The 19,845-nt window shown below is 38.0% G+C and overlaps 1 protein-coding gene across 1 annotated transcript; it reads right to left on the bottom strand.

The window, feature by feature from the left end:
• Positions 1–2,413: 2,413 nt before the first annotated feature.
• LOC120069963 (disease resistance protein RPS6-like) lies at positions 2,414–19,842 on the bottom strand (the record flags this gene model as incomplete). Its single annotated transcript, XM_039021807.1, has 6 exons — positions 2,414–3,238; positions 4,321–4,814; positions 4,903–6,210; positions 17,838–18,113; positions 18,232–19,336; positions 19,562–19,842. Coding segments are annotated over 6 exons (4,041 nt in total), but the record flags the coding sequence as incomplete, so codon positions are not given.
• Positions 19,843–19,845: the final 3 nt, after the last annotated feature.

The following is a 19,845-nucleotide window of genomic DNA, read 5'->3' as shown; positions in this document are numbered from 1 at the left end:
TCCCATTGAAGCCTTGGAGTACATATGCCATAAATTAAATACAGGAACTGTTATACAATGCAAATTAAATTAATAATAACAATAATAAAACCTAAACATTAGATATTAACAACATGAGTGTTCACACAACAAGCATATTTCAATGTTTATAAAAAAAAATAATAATTAAAAAAAAGAGCGAGATATTTTGATCAAACTTAATAAAAAGTATTATTATGTATTTTATTTTATTTTTTTGACAAATTATGGGATGCAAGGATCAAACTTTTACTTTGAAATTGATTAGTACCAAGTTTAATTAAGTTTAGTTCACATTGGATGATTTAATATTTTTGAGTTTTCTTATTTAATTTTTTGAGTTTTTTTTACTGTGAAATTGAGGTGAATTTAAAAAGATGAATGTATTATCATGATAAACTTAAGTATTGCTCTTTGGTACAATTTTTTAAAAAAACTAAAAATATGAGGGTTTGAAGTTTGATAATTATTTAGAACATTAAAAATTGATCATTAATTGTAACATTAAGAATCAAGTCGACCACTTTGCCTATTGATGAGATTATAAGTATTGGGTGACGACTTTATTTTTCATTAACATATTTAATTTAGAGGCACTCTCAAATAATAATCAATTCAAAGTATGAACATATAGATAGCATAATGAAAAGAATTTGAATATATATAACAAAATTTAGATTCTCAGTTCTCGGAGTCGCAGTGATAGACTATATCATAGTAAAAGTCTATTACTTAATTAAAACTTATTAGTAATAGAGTCTATCACTCATAAATTTATTGCAAGTTGTTTAAATTTGCTATACACTTAATTATTTAAGCTAAAAAATACTATTTCATTGCAATTATCCGTTAATTTTAACTTTCTGATGATAAAAGGCCAATTCATTTTATCAACATAAGCATCGTTTATTATTGACATAAAACTTGTACTATTTTAAACTCAGAGGTTAGAAGTCCCACCCCCCATACTATTTGTAAGAAAATGCTAATAATCTAAGCTAATAATCTATTAAGACATGATTTAGTGTTAAGAAAAGTAATGCATTAGATAGCACTTTTAGGGATAATTATTAAGTGTATAGTGAACATTTTACAAATTTGTAAATATTAGCAAAATCTATTCGTGATTAGACTCTTATTAGTACTAGTGATATATCACTAATAGACCTCTTACTAGTAATATATGATCTATCACTAATAGACTCTAAAAGTTAAATTTAAATTTCCTATATCTGCCCAGTTGTATAATCTATCTCTACAAATAATTTGGATCTAGATGCTATATTTGCAACTATTCCAATCTTATTTTTAAGTTAAAAAATTAGTCCATAAAAGATTAGTTTGTCTTTTACCTTAATATTGTGTACCAAATATATATAATAATGTCATTTCTTTCAAGAATTGCCTTAGTTAGGGAAAAAAACAATGCAAACTAAACTAAAGCTGTGAACTTCCCTTAATAGAATATTTATAGCTTGCTTATGAAACTTCTAGCTTTATTTTTAGGTTTCAAATTTCCAATAATGCATTGGAAAGGTGGGAAAATTGTCCAGAAATTTTCATTCACATCCACCTTTTTTTTCAGTGGATTTTTTTTTAAAAAATGCGATTTTAGTCTTTGTAATTTAGATTTATTTCATATTTTATTATTTTGCATTTGATAAATTTTGAAATTAGTCATTTGAGGTTTTTTTAAATCAAAAATGAATTTAAATAATAATATAATTTCATGTTAAAAAAACCTAATGTTGAATATGTTTTATAAAATTTGTAGAACAGAAGGCTAATGGAGAGATTTTTTTTTTTTTTTAGAAAAAAAAAACAAATTTAACAATATTAAGCTAATAGTAGAAAGGGACTCATTTTAGATTTATTTTAAGATACATAAATCGAATCGCTTAAAATAAGATTATACCCTAAATTCAGATAAAAAAAAAAAAAAACAAAAACTCATAAAAAAAATCTCTTCTTTTTTCCCCTTAAAGTGCGAAGGAAAAAACTTGAAAGATGGGAAAAAGTTTGAGAGAAAGGGTAAAAGAAGTGGTGGAGTGATAAAAGAATTTCATCATATATATGAAAAAATACATATATTGGTCCTTAGGTTTTCAGGTCTATTTTCTATTTAGTCTCTAAGTTTCGAAGTGTTATACATTTTTGGTTCTTAAATTTTGTGCTTGATTTCAGTTTAGGTCATTAGGTCTCAAAATGTTACAATTTTACTTTTGACATTTGAGTTTTGTTTTCAATTTGTCCCTTTCGTTCAAGATTTGCACTTTTAACTTTAATTATTTACTAAATAATTATTTTTTGTCTTTTAATGTTAATTTGTGCTAATAATGGTGTATTAAACCAAAATAACTTTGAGAGTAAGTAATAAATTCCTGGAATCAGTAGCAAGTGATAAATATTTTAAATATACATCATGAATATGTCCTCTAGGTAAAGGCAAAGAAACATAATTAGTTTCTCTTCATCTTCCACAAATCTTTGAATGTCATTATGAAGAAAAGAACTACGCATACATCACACTAACAACAGAATTTGCCTTCCATAAATGTGAACATCTTGAAAGGTGAAAATAATCAATTGATGGTAGATATTCTTCTCGAAACAAGAATGTCTACTAAGAACTTTACAACTTTGTCATGATCTAAGATCTGCTTGGAATAACTTTTCCATGTACTTCCAAGAAGGCTCTTCTCTAATATCATCCTCTTTTATATCAACCACCCTTATAAATCTTGAAGGAAACATATCATCAGTTCCATGAGCCACTCCATTTAGATCCCCAAATCTATCACGATCATCAAAAATTCTAAGATACTTTTGGGAGGATAGTCCATCGCTTGTGACATTACTTCCTCTTTCACAGCCTCCAGCCTTCAACCGGGATGAAAATGAGCTAGAAAATCCATGTTCATTAACACGAAGAAATCCACCAGAATGATTTAAAGCCTTTCTCCCAAAGGACTCGCTCCTTTCGTCTCTCCAAAAGTAAGTACTTTCAACTTTGTCGCATATAGATTTGGCAAGTGTTGTCTCTGCCATGCCTTCCATGCCACGTATCCTTGTAACACCTTCAGAAGTTACATGTAAGGGAAAATTCATATGTCGTTGCATTTTGGAATCATCTTTCCAAACTGGAAAATTTTCTGCATGCAACATTGCATTACAATCTGATTTCGCAGAGACTTCTTGAGCGAAGAATTTGACAACATCCCTGTGCCATTATGAATATCATACACAAGAAACACAAGTGAAAAAAGAGCACAATCTACTCAAAACAATATGAAATTTTAAGGTGATCTATGAATACAAATAACGAGCAAAGAATCCTACCAATCACAGAGATAACAAGTAAAGTGCAAACAGGACATAGAGAGTTTGGTAACTCAGTTCGTTAATATACTGTCTATGACAGGGGACAGTGTGCCTTGGAAAGATAAATTCACTAATATGAAAAAGTCAAACGTCTACGACGTTGTACTTAAAATAATGACAATTATAGTGACACATGTAGAATCTAACTTATTGGATCACCTAGACTCCTAGATGTGAGACTCCTCAATAGAACTTAAGCTCCTCCTAGGTATGCAGATATTAATGAAGAATCACTTAAGCTTCCCCTGAGTGTGAGACTCCTAACCATGGCATTATCTTTCCTCCTTCAAATGAAAACCTTTTCACTTTATAAACCTAAGCTTCCCCTAAGATTGAGAACAACTTCTCAGTCAATGTTACCTTAGGATCCTCCTAAGAATGAGAATCCCTTCTCAATTGATGATGCCTTAGGCTCCCCGTAAAGATAAGGATCGCTTCTCAAGAATAATTCAACCACCTCAAGACAACGATAAAGCAAGCCATTGAGAACTGAATATGCTTCACGAACTTTTGAATCAGAGAGAGGTTTGTTCTTTTGTCACAAAACACAATAATACTTCTCTCACAACACACAAGGAGCAACCCTAGGAAGATAACTTCTTGCCCTTAAATAGTGTACTACAAAAAGATGGAAAATATTCTCATTCAAATTCGGCAGATCATAAAAAGAGCAAACAGCCCAGAGTAATAATTGTCAACATACATCATACATGTGAACATCTTGAAAGTTGAACATAATCACTTGATATAGACATTCTTCTCAAAAGAAGCATGTATACTAAAGACTTCACAACCTTATCATCTATGATCTGGTTGTGAAGTCTTTAGTATATCTTCAAATAGACAAAATAATATTCCAAAAATTTTCTAAAACAGGACAACTAATCAAGCCTTCTTAAAGCAATTAATAATCTCACTCACCGGCTCGGCAATTCATCCGGTTGATCAAAATCTGTATAAATTACCCCTGGCCCCTTGACATCATTTTGTATTCCATGGACCTCTTCAGTGAGATGGACACCACAGCTTCTTATAGTTACAGTGACCTCAGAACACTTCACAACCTCAAACCAGACTATGACATGATTCCACTCATTCATCTCCAAGGAAGTACTAAATGTTGGAGAAGAAGTTGTTACTAACCATGTATATTCTGATGTTGATGATGGAAATTTTCTCATAAAACAACTTTGGAGTCTACAGCCGATGAATATGTTACATGAAACTAAAGCCATCCCTTGATATGAATCTCCAACCACTTGGAAAGTAACATACGTAGCCAAAGTTCTTTCAATATTGAGATCATGTTGAAAGCTAACCCTTATTGAATTTGATATAGTCTGATAGCTGAACCATTTTGGAATCCTAATATTCATTAGAATAAACTCTCTTGTAAAGTCACCGAGTGCAATATCCTATCGCATACATATTAATATGTACAGAATGTTAATAAGAGACAAGAACATGATATGAACAAAGAAAATGGAATGGTAAGAGATGAACCTGCTTCCTTGATATTATATCCATGATGTTGTCCGGACTTCTAGCCAACAATTCGCAACCAGTGGCATCCACTTTTTGTATACACCAAGGAAGGTTTGGAATTTCTTGAAGAAACTTGCAATTCCTCAACTGGAGATTCCACAAGGACATAAACTTATGGAGACATGAGGGTAGACTAGAGAATTTGTTTTCCGACAAGAGTATGCTAGATAAGAAAGGGGCGACATTACATAAAATTTCCAAAAAATCTACATTTGGTATATTGCAACATTGAAGATCCAACAAGGTGAATTTGGAACATAAGCTTTCTTTTGGGACTAGTAAATGGGGAAATTCTGAACTCGATAGAGTTTCCATAATTTTTGAAAAAGAGCATACTGGATGGGTGGTTGGGTCCCATTTATGGGAAAACATTTCAAATCTAGAACACCCACCAAGACGAAGATGATTGAGACTCTTTAACAAATAAATTGTACTAGGAAGGGAGATGAGGTTTGTGCAACCATCAAGGTTCAATAGCAAAAGCGAAGTAAGGTATCCAATTGATGAAGGTAGCTCCCTTATGCCAGTAAAATCCAAATGCAATGACATTAAGGATTTCATGTTTTCAGCAATTTTTGGAAACAGTTCGAGCTTACAGCAGCCAGAGAGTTCTAAATGTTTAAGAGACTTTAACTTGAGGTAGCTTGGAAGCTTTTCAAGGTTAGTGCATTGTCTAATGTCCAAGGTAACAAGACTATCCAAACATCCAATAGACTCATGAATCACTCTTAAATTCGTGCATTGTTCAAGATACAAGCTTTTAAGGTTTAATGCAGAAGAGAAGTCGGGAATTTCGTCAAGCTTTTTGCAGTGAGCAAGATTCAAACATTCAAGAGACTTTAATGTAAGGTAGCTTGGAAGCTTTTCAAGGTTAGAGCATTTTCCAAGGTCCAAGGTAACAAGCTTATTCAGTGATCCAATAGACTCGTGAATCATTCTCAAATTTGTGCATTCTTTAAGATACAACTTTTCAAGGTTTGATGCTGCAGAGAAGTCGGGAAGTTTCACAAATCTTTTGCAGTGACTGAGCTTCAAAACTTTAAGAGACTTCAAAATGAGATAGTTTGGAATCTTTTTAAGGTTCGAACAATGATCGAGGTCTAGGGTAATAAGCTTACCAAGAGAAACAACTGACTTAGGAATCGTTCTTAAATTTGTGCAGTGGCTAAGGTACAATTCTTCAAGGTTTGATGTTGCAGAGAACTCGGGAATCTTTTCTAATAAAGCAGAGTGGCTAAGATCAAGCAGCTTCAACCTCATACAATCCTAAATACATGGAAAGAAACAAAAAAGAAAAGAAGTAAATACTGATATAAACATAATTAAAATAAAATATTATTATAAAAATAACATAAATTGCAAAAATAGAAAAAAAAAAATTATAATCTAGATAAAATGCCATTATTTAATTTAAAAAAGGATTTACTACCTTTTATAAGTAGACAAATAAAAATTTGTTTTTGTATAAAAATGCTATATTGCAAAAAAATAAATTATTGAAAAATAAAAGGGGAGAAGAAGAAGACAAGGGGTACGTGGAAAACCCTAGACCAGGAAGGAAAAACCACGATAGAAGAATTTTTATTAATCTCACACATACAATCACCATGTATAACCCGTATAAATAGACCGAGGCTAACCCTAATACCGTAGAGAAATATAAAAAGACTAAAATGCCCTTAGGGCAAATACAACATTTTCAACACTCCCCCTCAAGTTGGAGCATAGATATCGGTGAGACCTAACTTCCTAATACACATATCGAAGCTTTGTCTCGGTAACCCTTTAGTGAGGACATCTACCTACTGATTAGAAGGTATGTAGGGAATGCAAATACTGTCATTATCCAACCTTTCTTTAATGAAGTACCTATCGATCTACACATGCTTAGTTCTATCATGTTGCACAGGATTGTTGGCTATATTTATAGCTGCCTTGTTATCACAATAGAGCTTCATAGGAGTTTCGCTGTCTTGGTGAAGGTCAGACAAAACTTTCTTCAACCATATCTCCTCACATATACCCTGACTTCTAGCCCTGTATTCAGCCTCAACACTGCTTCTGGTAACCACTCCCTGCTTCTTACTTCGCCAGGTCACAAGATTCCTCCATACAAAAGTGCAGTACCCTAAAGTTGACTTTCTATCAATAACGGACCCTGCCCAATCAGAATCAGTGTAAGCCTCAATGCATCTTCTGTCATGTTTCCTGAACATGGGCCCTTTCTAGGAGTGGACTTCAAATACCTCAAAATTCAAGTAACAGCCTCCATATGCCTCTCGTAAGGTGCCTGCATAAACTAACTCGCCATACTGACAGCATAGGATATATTCTGATCTAGTATGAGACAAGTAAATCAACTTTCCCACTAGAAGCCGATACCTTTCTTTATTAAGGTGTTCTGTCAGAAGAGTCTCCTAATTTTACGTTGACTTCAACAGGGGTATCAATAAGTTAACATCCAATCATCCCTGTTTTCTCAACAAATCAAGGGTGTATTTTCGTTGAGAAACCGATATTCCTTCTCTCGATCTTACCACCTCCATTCCAAGAAAATATCTCAAATTCACCTGCCATTTTCTTAAGTCTGATGATTTCAGTGGTATCATCTCTGATAAGACAATATCATCAACATACACAATTAGAACGACCACCTTTCCGATGCAGACTTTTTCGTGAACAAGGTATGATCTGAGTGCCCCTAAATGTAACCCTGGAATTTAACAAAGGTGGTAAATCGGTCAAATCAAGCTCTCGAGGACTGTTTCAATCCATATAGGGATTTCTTAAGCTTACAAACCTGATAACCAAATTGAGCTTCAAATCCAGGAGGAAGAACTCATATAAACCTCCTCTTCTAACGTACGGTTCAGGAAAGCATTCTTCACATCAAGTGGATGGAGAGGCCAATCTCTGTTGACAGCAACTGAGAGAAGAACCCAGATCATATTCAGTTTTGCTATTGGAAAAAAAGTTTCTGAGTAATCGGTCCCATACGTTTGAATAAACTCTTTAACAACCAATCTGGCTTTGTATCTATCCAGAGTTCCATCAGACTTATACTTAACAGTAAATACCCATTTGCACCCAACGGTTTTATGTCCTTTAGGAAGAGTCACGAGATCCCATGTCTTATATGTTTCAAGGGCTTTCATTTCCTTCATAACTGTTGCTTTCCATTAGGGAATTTCCATAGCCATATCACATTAATCAGCATTGTTACAGTATCCAGGTTAGTAGTGAAGGTTTTAAACCCATAAGACAAGTTATTGTAAGAAAGGAAATTATGCATAGAATGCTTGGTATATGACCTAGTCTCTTTTTGTAAAACAAAGGGAATATCAAGAGTAGCATCATATTCTCCTACTTTACTGATTCCACAATAGCACGAGGACGGTTGTCACACTTGTTTATACTCGATAAGTCTCCATCCTGAATCTCTCCTGATGACCCATTACTATCTTCAGTTTTGTCATCATCTGAAGTAGGCTTATCAGTTCCACCATTCTCAATTACATCACCACCCTTAACACATTTACCAATATCATCAGAAACAGAAATGTCTTGAACTTGAGCCCATGCCGGTTCCGATTCACGGACAGGATCCAGTGAAGCAACAAGAGGAGTTATTTCCTTTCTAAGATTCTTCCTATGGTGGGAAGGATAGTATTATTTGTATTTAGGATAGGTTTAGGGAGAAAATCCACAGGAAGAGAATATGTGGACTCGTTAGTCTCTTCACTAGTACTCTCCCCCTGAAGGGGACTAACAGAAAGAAAGGTTGATCCTCAAAGAATGTTACATCCATAAAGACAAAGTACTTTTCTGGTGGCTGTATGGAAACATTTGTAGCCTCGCTGGTGAAGAGGATACCCGACAAAGACACACTCTGAGCCCAAGGAGCCAATTAAGTTTGGTGAGGACCATGATTATGGACAAATACAGTACACCCAATCACTCGAAGAGGAACATTAGGATGAACGTGTGGACAGACAAGACTCTTTTAAAACTTTCAAGAAAACATTGTAGTCTCGCTGGTGAAGAGGATACCCGACAAAGACACACTTCTGAGCCCAAGGAGCCAATTTAGTTTGGTGAGGACCATGATTATGGACAAATACAGTACACCCAATCATTCGAAGAGGACATTAGGAATGAGACGTGTGGACAGACAAGACTCTTTAAAACTTTCAAGAAAACATTTATAGCTTCGCTGGTGAAGAGGATACCCGACAAAGACACACTTCTGAGCCCAAGGAACCAATTTAGTTTGGTGAGGACCATGATTATGGACAAATACAGTACACCCAATCACTCGAAGAGGAACATTAGGAATGAGACGTGTGGACAGACAAGACTCTTTAAAACTTTCAAGAGGGGTTTGGAACCTAAGGACACGGGAGGGCATCCGATTGATAAGGTATGTTCAGTAGAATAACATCTCCCCATAGATACGAAGGGAGAGATGTAGGAAGCATTAAGGATCGAGCAACTTCAATGAGGTGACATTTTTGCATTCAACCACACCATTTTGTTGGGGTGTATATGCACACGAATTTGATGGATAATTCCTTTAGAAGTTAGAAATTCAAGAAGGGTGTTATTAATGAATTCTCGTCCATTGTCACTCCGAAGGATTGCAATCTTGGTGTTAAACTGGGTTTCGACTATATTAAAGAATTGTTGGAAAACAGATGTCACTTCAGATTTGTCAGTAAGAAGGAACACCATGTAAGACGAGTGTGGTCGTCAATAATGTTAGTTTTAGGGCTTCAATCAAACGAGTATTTTGATGATAACAAACTCAGATTTTTTGTACTAACATTTTCAGTGTTTCCAGCCGAACAGCCGACGCACGCAATCGGGTCACAACCAATCGGATCCTCAACGTCGCTCACACCATCTCAAGCCTCAAACGTTCTCCAGCCGGCGCACGCAATCGCTCTACAGCCAGTAGGCATCTCGGCATCGCACAGAATCGCGTCTTCACCAGACGATTATGGGTACGTTCTAGTTGCCGGGTCGAGCAGATCGGTTTACAGCCGGTAGGCATCTCGGCGTCGCACAGAATCGCGTCTTCACCAGACGATTATGGGTATGTTTCAGTTGCCGGGTCGGGTCAGATCGGCGCGAACTTCTTCCGCTGCACAGCAGATCGCCGAGCCGTTCATCCGTTACCCACCATCACAGCAGTCTGAGAGCAGCGCCGGTCATGCGGCAAATGGTCACAGCATCATGGTGGACAGTTTCTTTCCTCAAGTAATATCCGATTCAGCCCCAGTTTCGAATGGGTGTATCCATTGAAGAAAATCCCATGGCATTTAGACAGAAAAATTCCAGATCTGAATCTCATGGGGAACTCCAACAACAATTAGCTAGTCTTCAGGCAACAGATGTCGCCCTGGGAGCCCGATTGAATGGCCATGATTCTTCCCCGATGTATTCAGAAAATCCGGTATCAATGTTTCCTAATCCAACTTCTAATCTTTTATCTGGAACAATTGGAAATTCTGCAGGAATGATCACGGAGAGAAGTTGAATGGCAAAATTACTTCTCTTGGTCCCAAAACCATTAAAATGGTTCTTGAGGGATGCCATAAGTTTGGAATATTTAACTGGAGAGATACCACGACCGAATCCGGTGATCCCCAAGAGCGGCGTGTCTGGAAGCTGAGGATTCTTTGCTCCGCTCAATGTTAATTAGTAGTATGGAACCACAAATCGGGAACCCTTACTCTATTTCAGCCACTGCCCGGGATATTTGGGATGCATCCGAAGGTTATATTCGAGGCGTCAGAAGCGCATCCCGCCTGTATACTCTACGTAAACAGGTTCACGAAATGCAAACAGGGGAGCATGGATGTAAACATCATACTTCAGCAAGTTGTCGTTGTTATGGCAAGAAATGGATCTATGTCAGGAGATCATCTGGACCTGTCCACAAGATGGAATTCAGTACTCCAAGATAGAAGAGGTTGAGCGTGTGTATGATTTTCTTGCCGGGCTACACCCAAATTTGATACAAGTTCGGAGTAGAATACTAGGCAGAAACCATTCCGTCTCTCATGGAGGTATGTTCAGAAGTTAGATTGGAAGAAGATAGATCAAGTGCAATGAATGGGCAAGTGTTATCACTACAGAGTCAGCTGCCTTCAGGGTAAAGTCCACTGGAGCTGATGGTGACAAGCAGAATAGTAAAACACCCCCAGTTTGTGAGCATTGTAAAAAACAGTGGCATACGATGGATTAGTGCTGGAAATTGCATGGTCGCCCTCCAAATGGTAAACGTCGCCCTCCGAATGACAAGTCGAGATCTGGGCGTGCTCTAGTGGTGAATCAGTTGAGGGACTGCACAACCTCAAACACAGTTTCCATGACTAATCCTGGGGATTCAGGTACACCGTAGGAATCGGAACAGTTGCTCAATCAGGTAATCCTCAATCCTTGAGTTTCCTTGCTGAGGGGATGAGTTTATGGATTCTAGATTCAGGAGCAACCGATCACTTGACTGGCTCATCCGACCGATTTCTCTCATACTATCCAAGTGTGGAAATGAGAGGATTCGAATTGCGGATGGTCCCTTCGCTCCTGTTGCTGGAAAAGGCAGACTATCACCATTTCATGGATTACCCTGCAAAAATGTCTTACATGTGCCCAAAATCTTCTTACAATTTATTATCAATAAGCAAAATACAAAAGATTTGAACTGTAGAGTTGTCTTCTCACCAGATACTGCTTTGTTCAGGACTTGAGCTCGGGGAGGACGAATTGGCACTGCCCGATATGACAGAGGCCTATATTATCCTTCTACGGATGCTTCCTCCAGAAGCTTGTTTAGGACTAGCCTGTTATCTCTTTTGCTATATCTGAAACAGATTATTTATTGTGGCATTTTCGTCTTGGACATCCTAGTTTTTCAATATATGCGATATTTGTTTCCTCATTTTTCCATAATGTGAATGTCTCTTCATTATCTTGTGATGTCTGTATACGTGCTAAACAACATCGCGTGTCATTTGTTTCTCAACCCTATAAGCCTACCCAGCCTTTCCACCTGGTTCACAGTGATGTCTGGGGTCCCTCGAACATCAATACCCTGTCTGGTAAACGGTGGTTTGTAACTTCATTGATGATCATACCCGACTTACATGGGTATATCTTCTTGCTGATAGTCCGAGGTTTTTATCTACCTTTCAAACAGTTCTATACCACTGTATTAACACAGTTTAACACAAAGATTGCCATTCTCCGAAGTGACAATGGTCTGAGTTTGTCAACCCACCTTCCAGGAATTCCTAGTGTCAAAAGGGATCATACATCAAAACTCGTGTGCATATACTCCACAACAAAATGGGGTAGCTGAACGGAAAAATCGCCATCTTATTGAAGTGGCTCGTTCCTTGATAATTCCAGCATCTCTTCTTCGTACCTGTGGGGAGATGCGATTCTTACTGCAGCTCATCTAATTAATAGAATGCCTTCCGAGTCCTAAAGTTTCAAACCCCTTTTGAGTGCTTCAAAAGAGTCCTATCAGTCTACCCATCTTATTCTTGAGGTTTCTCTTCGTGTGTTTGGGTGCACAGCCTTGTCCATACTCATGGTCCACATCGGACTAAGTTTGCTCCACGAGCTAAAACATGTGTGTTTGTCGGGTATCCACTTCTTCAGCGAGGCTATAAATGCTTCCATCCATCTTCCAGAAAATATTTTTTACTATGGATGTCACGTTCCTTGAAGACAAAACCGTTCTTTCCCGTTAGTCATCTTCAGGAGGAGACCAGAATGAAGAGACTAACAATTCCACGTATTCCATACCCATTAGCCTCAACCTAGAGCTAGTCCGGATATCTCTGAATCTGAGCTTAGTCCCAATATTCTGGACCTAGTCTACCTAGTCTTGAACCTAATTCGGCTCCTGTTGTTCCTGTGTCGGTTTCTTCCTACTAAACAAGTGCCTGGATAACGTATTATAGGAGGAATCTCAGAAAGGAAATTCAGGAAACCTCTGATGTTCCATCGGAAAGTGTCCAAGCGTCAGAACCAGCACAAGTTCAAGATCCCGTTGTCTCAAAGGAGAGTCTTGAAGAAAAGTCTGGGAACATAGAAAAGTGACGAAATGAGCTCAGAGAAGGTTGAAAATGTCAGGAAGGATGAGATGCTTAATAATCCTCAAGAGGATGCAGAATTGTCTCAAAAGTCCGATACTGAGAGAGAGACAGACGAAAACTGACAACTATGATAACACCCTGATATGCCAATTGCTCTGAGAAAGGGAACCAGGTCATATACAAAATATCCTTTGCATAGTTTTTTTGACCTATAATAACTTATCTCCTGTTTTTAAGGCTTTTACTACTCAGCTAGATGCTCTAACAATACCTACCAGTGTACATGTGGCCATGGAAGTTCCCGAATGAAAGCACAGTAATGGAGGAAATGAGAGCTCTTGAGGCAAATAAGACTTGGGAGTTGGTAGCTCTCCCTAGAGGCCACAAAACAGTTGTTGCAAATGGGTGTTCACAGTGAAGTATAAGTCTGACGGAACACTTGAGAGATATAAAGCCAGGTTAGTTGCTAAAGGATTCACTCAGACGTATGGAATTGATTATTCAGAAACTTTTTTCTCCAGTAGCTAAGTTAAACACGATTCGTGTTCTTCTGTCTGTCGCTGTGAATAAAGATTGGCCCCTACATCAACTAGATGTAAAGAACGCATTCCTAAATGGTGAGTTGAAGAGGAAGTTTATATGAGTCCACCTCCAGGTTTGAAGCTAAGTTTGGGAATCATGTTTGCAAACTCAGGAAGTCTTTATATGGGTTGAAGCAGTCCTCCTAGGATGGTTTGACAGATTCACCGTGTTTGTTAAGTCCCAAGGGTTTGTTCAGGGACATTCTGATCATACCTTGTTTACCAAAAAATTACCCTTAGGAAAGATTGCTGTGTTGGTAGTGTATGTTGATGACATCATCCTATCAGGGGATGATACAGCAGAAATTACTAAGCTTCAAAGGATGGTGAGTGAATTTGAAATTAAGGATCTGGTAGTTTGAGGTATTTTCTGGGATGGAAGTGGCAAGATCGAAAGCAGGAATATCTGTTTCTCAGCGAAAGTACACTATGGACTTGTTAAAAGAACAGGAATGACGGATGCAAACCTATTGACACCCCTATTGAGGTCATAGCAAACTGAAAAATGTTTTGGAAGGAGTCCCTGTGAATAAGGAGAGGTATCAACGTCTAGTAGGAAAACTGATTTACTTGTCTATACTAGACCGACATCTCCTATGCTGTAAGTGTAGTAAGTCAATTCATGCAGAGTCCATATGAGGAGCACATGGAAGCTGTGACTCGAATTTTGAGATATTTAAAGTCACTCCTGGGAAGGGCTTGGTAGTCAGGAAACATGACACACGAAGCATCAAGGGATATACTGACTCAGATTGGGCCGGATCTGTGACTGATAGAAGGTCAACCTCAGGGTACTGTACCTTTGTATGGGAAAACTTGGTAACTTGGCGGAGTAAAAAACAGGGTGTAGTGCCAGAAGTAGTGCTGAGGCAGAGTACAGAGCTATGAATTTGGAGTGTGTGAAAAATCTGGTTGCAGAAAGTTTTATCTGATCTTCACGAGAGTAGTCCTGGCCTATGAAGCTGTATTGTGATAATAAAGGCTGCTCAGTATTGCAAACAATCCGTACAACATGATAGAACAAACACGTTGAAATTGATAGGCACTTTATTAAAGAAAAGTTAGACCGCGGATCTATTTTGTATTCCCTATGTACCTTCAGTCCAGCAGATCGCCGATGTTTTACGAAAGGGTTATCAAGAACAGATGTTTGAAGCTTGTATTAGCAAGTTGGGCCTTGCTGATATCTATGCCCCAACTTGAGGGGAGTGTTGAAATATGTTAATTAGCCCTAAGGCATTTTTGTCTTTTTACTATATTTGCTAAATTAGGTTTCACATTATTCTATTTATATCTAGGTTGGGTCTATTGTAAAGTGACATAAAATAATAAGTTCTTTTCTATCGTGGTTTTCTTCCTGAATTAGGGTTTTCCACGTAAACTCTTGTGTTATCCTCTTTCCTATTTCATAGTTTATAAAACAACGCTTACCGAACAAGGTAGTGATGTTTGAAGGACCCCAAACATCACTATGAATCAGATGGAAAGGTCGGGAGGGTTGTAAGGTTGAGAAAGGGAACATGACACGGTGTTGTTTCGCACGCACACACACATCACCAAGACAAAGAAGAAACATCCACACTGTGAAACAAATGGGGAAACAAATATTTCATATATTGAAAGTTGGGATGACCAAGGCGAAAATACCATAACAAATAATCTTTTTCAATGTTGAAAATGAACATAATAAACTAGTCTTAGAAAAACTCCTAAAGATAGAATCATCAGAAAGGAAATAAAGGCCCCTGTCATGTCGGGCAGTGCCAATGGTCGTCCCCGAGCTCAAGTTCTGAAACGAAACAACATCTGGTGAGAAAATAACATGATAATTCAAATCCTTTGTTATCTTACTGATAGACAACAAGTTGTAGGTTATTTTTGGGACATGCAACACATTCTGTAAAGTTTAACCCTTGGAGAGGAGATAGATGACCCTTCCCTGCAACAGAAGTAAATGACCAATCTGCAATTCGAATCCTCTCATTACTAGCATTTGGTGAATATGAGAGGAATTGATCAGATGAGCTAGTTAAGTTGTCTATTGCTCTGGAGTCTATGATCCATGGTTTCTTTCCTTCAACCAAAAGACTAAAGGATAGAGGGTTACCTGACTGAACAATTGTACCAACCCCTACAATACCGGACGTTCTGGTTGGCCACCTGAGAATTCAACTCACCATCCGTGGATTCACCCACAAGGGCTCGCCTAGACTTTGACTTGTCGTTTGGAGGGCGACGTCTGCCATTTGAGGGTTGACCATGTAGCTTCCAACACTGGTCCTTAGTATGCCATGGTTTTTGCAATGTTCACATATCGGAGGGGTTTTACCATTCTGTATGTCACCATCAGATCCGACTGGATGTATTTACATGTCCATTCATAGCACTGAACCTATCTTCTTCTAATCGAACCTCATAACAAATCTCCATAAGAGACGGTATCAGCCTTTGTCCAAGGATCCTACTGCGAACAACATCAAATTTGGAGTTTAACCCAGCAAGGAAGTCATAGACACGATCAACTTCCTCTATCTTCGAGTGTTGCACCCCGCCACATGAGCACTGTCTCTTATGGAAATATGAAGTCACGTCCATAGTCTCATGTTTACACTCATGAACTTGATTTCGCAAGGTATACAGACGTGATGCATTTTGTCTCTTAGAGTATAGAATCTGGACAGCATCCCAAATGCCCCGAGCAGTCGCAGAATACAACAATGGCTTTTCGATCTACCAGCAGTGAGCAAAGAAAGGAATCTTCTCCCTTCTAGATGCACTCTACGATTGCATCTTTCTTTAGGAAGTCCTGGCTTAAGAGACAAAAACGGTTGATACAATCTTCTCCCTCCCAGATGCGATCTGGTACCTCCCCAGTTAGATATTGTCGCCCTTCGAGTGCGATTCTAATGGACTGGAACCAAGAGAAATAGTTTTGTCTGTTCAACTTCTCTCCGTAAACTAGGGAAAGCTATTACTAAACGATGGCAGACTAGATGAAACATCTAAATTAACCGGGTTTGTCTAGAAGATTCGTTGAGTTCCCAAGAACAACCCCAAGGGCGGCCATCTGTTGCTGAAGACTCGTTATTTGTTGTTGGATTCCAGCGGAAGATAAACCCATCAGCCTAGAGCAAGCCACCATGACCAATTGACCCGTGTTGAGGAGGAATAGGGAGCCCTGATATAGGGTGTTTCTGCCCACAAGAAGCCGAGGACAAAGCCTCACCCAAATGGCCGACTGCTGGAGATGGACAAATCGGCTGGAAGGAGGAATGCGAAGGTAGCTGGAGCTCGATCTGTGACTGGGTCGTGGCACCGGCTCCGATCTGCAGTGCTTGCGACTGGGTCTGCAGCAGGGGCTCCGATCGGCTGGGTGGTGGAACTAACTGCATCGGACGCAGCTCCAAGCTTCTAGCGCTGGACCCTGACGCGGTTGAGAATGTCACGGACGACTACTGAAGTTTGGACGGCACAACTGGGCTGGTCCCGATCGGCTCCAAAAAACCAGTGTCGGACCCTGACACACCTGTGAAACTTCTGAACAGCTGTGGGCTTCTTTGCGGCACGACTGGACTGGTCTCGACAAGTTGTTGGACTCCTTGCAGTGGCTGAGATTGCATTGGGTTAAGGATGGTTCAAAGTTATCTATCTATGGCAGCCTGAATCGCAGCAGTATTGGTCGCTTCTGCCGTAGTTCCTTCGCCGGCTAGGATTGAAGAATGTGTCTCTTCTATAGCAGTTAGGATTTCATAATCTTGCTCTGATATCATATTGAAAAATAAAGGAAAGAAGAAGACAAGGTGTACGTGCAAAACGTTAGACCAGAGAGATAGAAAACTGAACTAGAGAAATATAAAAAGATTAAAATGCGGTTAGGGCAAATACAGCATTTTCAACATAAATAAATAAATAAAGTTCTAAGTTTTTTTTAAAAAATAAGCTATAATTGAGGATCTCAAATTGGAAAAATCAAAAGACTCCATACTCTTTATATAAGATAGATGGGCTACTCCTCAATAGGTTTGACATGGAACCTCATACTATCAAAATATGGTATTAGAATCCATAAAACCCAAACGGGTATTTGGTCCAATTAAAAGAAACTGTGATCGAAAACCCATAGTATCAAATAGCTACCCATTAAATTTTCCAAAAAAATCAATGAAAAGACTTCCAATCAAATGTACAGGTAGAAATATGTTACCTTAAATCCTTTGCCCAGATTTTTTATCAAGCTATGTTGCAAATCCAGTCCAACAAGATGTTTCGTAGTAAAGCACGACGGCAAAGATCGATGAGCAAATCCATGCCACGTAATCCACTTTAAGTTATAAGGTAGATATTCAAGATTAGTAGAAAATGTTGCATTTCTAACAATAAGCAATCTCAGATTTTGCATGTTGCTAAAAGCTCGTGGATCCACATCTAGCCTTGTGGGATTAGGCAAGTCCAACTTTATGGCTTTGACTGCACTGGTTCCCTGCAAAGTCATAAATTTAGTAATTTAACATGACTGGCAGCTTACTTCGACTGGCATTTTCCATCACCAAGTCTTGGAAATAAGCAAATTAAAGAAACTTTGGGTAAGGGTTACTCACTGAATTATCAATAAACACCTTCAAAACGTCGTGTACCAACCACAACCTACTCCTTTCTCCAGGCTCAGAAGATTCACCATTAACTATTTTACGTCCCATCTGTCGTATCAAATCATGCATTTGCACCTCATCGTTTTCAAACGTAATAAGTGAAAGATCCATGAGAACTACAATTCCAAAATCTAGATTGAAATGACATGTGTTTAATATATGCTTAACATAATTAACTTTCTCTCCCACCAGCAAACAAGAAATATCAAGGAAAATTTCCTTTACTTTTTCTTCAAGCCCATCAAAACTTATTTGAAGAATATCTTTAATGTCTTTGCTCAGAGAGTTTTCAAATTCATCTAATATAGTTTTCCATTTTGTTTGGTCTCTGGAACAAAGGAAAGAGCCCAAAACAACAAGAGCCAAAGGATGGCCTTTGCAATAACTTGTTGCACGTTCTGAAAGATCTAAGTAATTACTTGATGGGTGACTTTTCTTAAAAGCATGCCAACTAAAAAGTTCAAGGGCATAGTCACGACTCAATCCTTGAATACCATACGTCTCATCAAATTCATGGCTAGAAAGCAAATGACTGTTTCTTGTTGTCACAATGATTTTACTACCAGGGCCAAACCAATCACGCCCACCAACCAATGCTTCTAATTGCTCGAGCTTATCCACATCATCAAGAACTACAAGAACTTTCTTTGAACGCAATCTACTCCTTATGATGTTAATTCCTTCATCAAGATTGCCAACCTTCAAATCATCCTTTAAGATCTCATAGAGTAGCTTTTCTTGTTGTTGAACAAGGCCATTGAATTGCTTTGAAGCTTCTCTAACATTTGATAGAAAGCAGAATCCTTCAAATTGGTGAGCAATTTTATTGTACAAAGCTTTAGCCAAGGTTGTCTTACCGATGCCTCCAATGCCATATATCCCCATCATGTAAACGCCATCAGACACATGTTGTATCCGATGAGAGTGTAATTTCATATCTTCTAGTTTAGAATCAATTCCAACTGGATACTTAGCTACATATAACTGCCTATTGGCACAATTTAATCTAGACAATACTTCTTTAACAAGGTCTTGAATAAAATCAGCCTCCTTCCTGTTGTTAAGTGCATCATGCATAAATAAACATTATTGATGAACATGGGAAAAAAAAAATAGATAAAATTGAACTGCATCTTGAGAGTGAATCTTCTAAGATTAACGTCAGTCGTTTGTATTGGAATTATTTCAAGTGAGGCGGGTCGGGGTGCTTGTGAAACGAAATTAGGAAATTGAAAATGAAATATGGAAAAGAAAAGACAAAATGCCTGTAAGAATATACCTAGTTCCGAGATCCCAACCAGACAAGTTGGCAGCAGTAGTTAAAGCTTCCCTCCATATTTGAGTCTTCTCCATGAACTTAGCCTGATGTTTGGCCAATGCTTCTCCAAAACTTCCTGTTTGTTTTCGTATATCCGATGGATTCACCTTATAGAAAATTGGCAAAACAATCTGGCCCTTGGATTTCTTACACTCAATTATTTTCACCAATTCATCCAAACACCAGGAAGAAGATGCATAATTTCGAGAGAATATAACAATAGAAATCAAAGCTTCCTGTATAGA

Source organism: Benincasa hispida, unplaced genomic scaffold, assembly GCF_009727055.1.
Source record: "Benincasa hispida cultivar B227 unplaced genomic scaffold, ASM972705v1 Contig711, whole genome shotgun sequence".
Lineage (NCBI taxonomy): Eukaryota > Viridiplantae > Streptophyta > Magnoliopsida > Cucurbitales > Cucurbitaceae > Benincasa > Benincasa hispida.
This window is presented reverse-complemented; position numbering and strand designations above follow the sequence as displayed.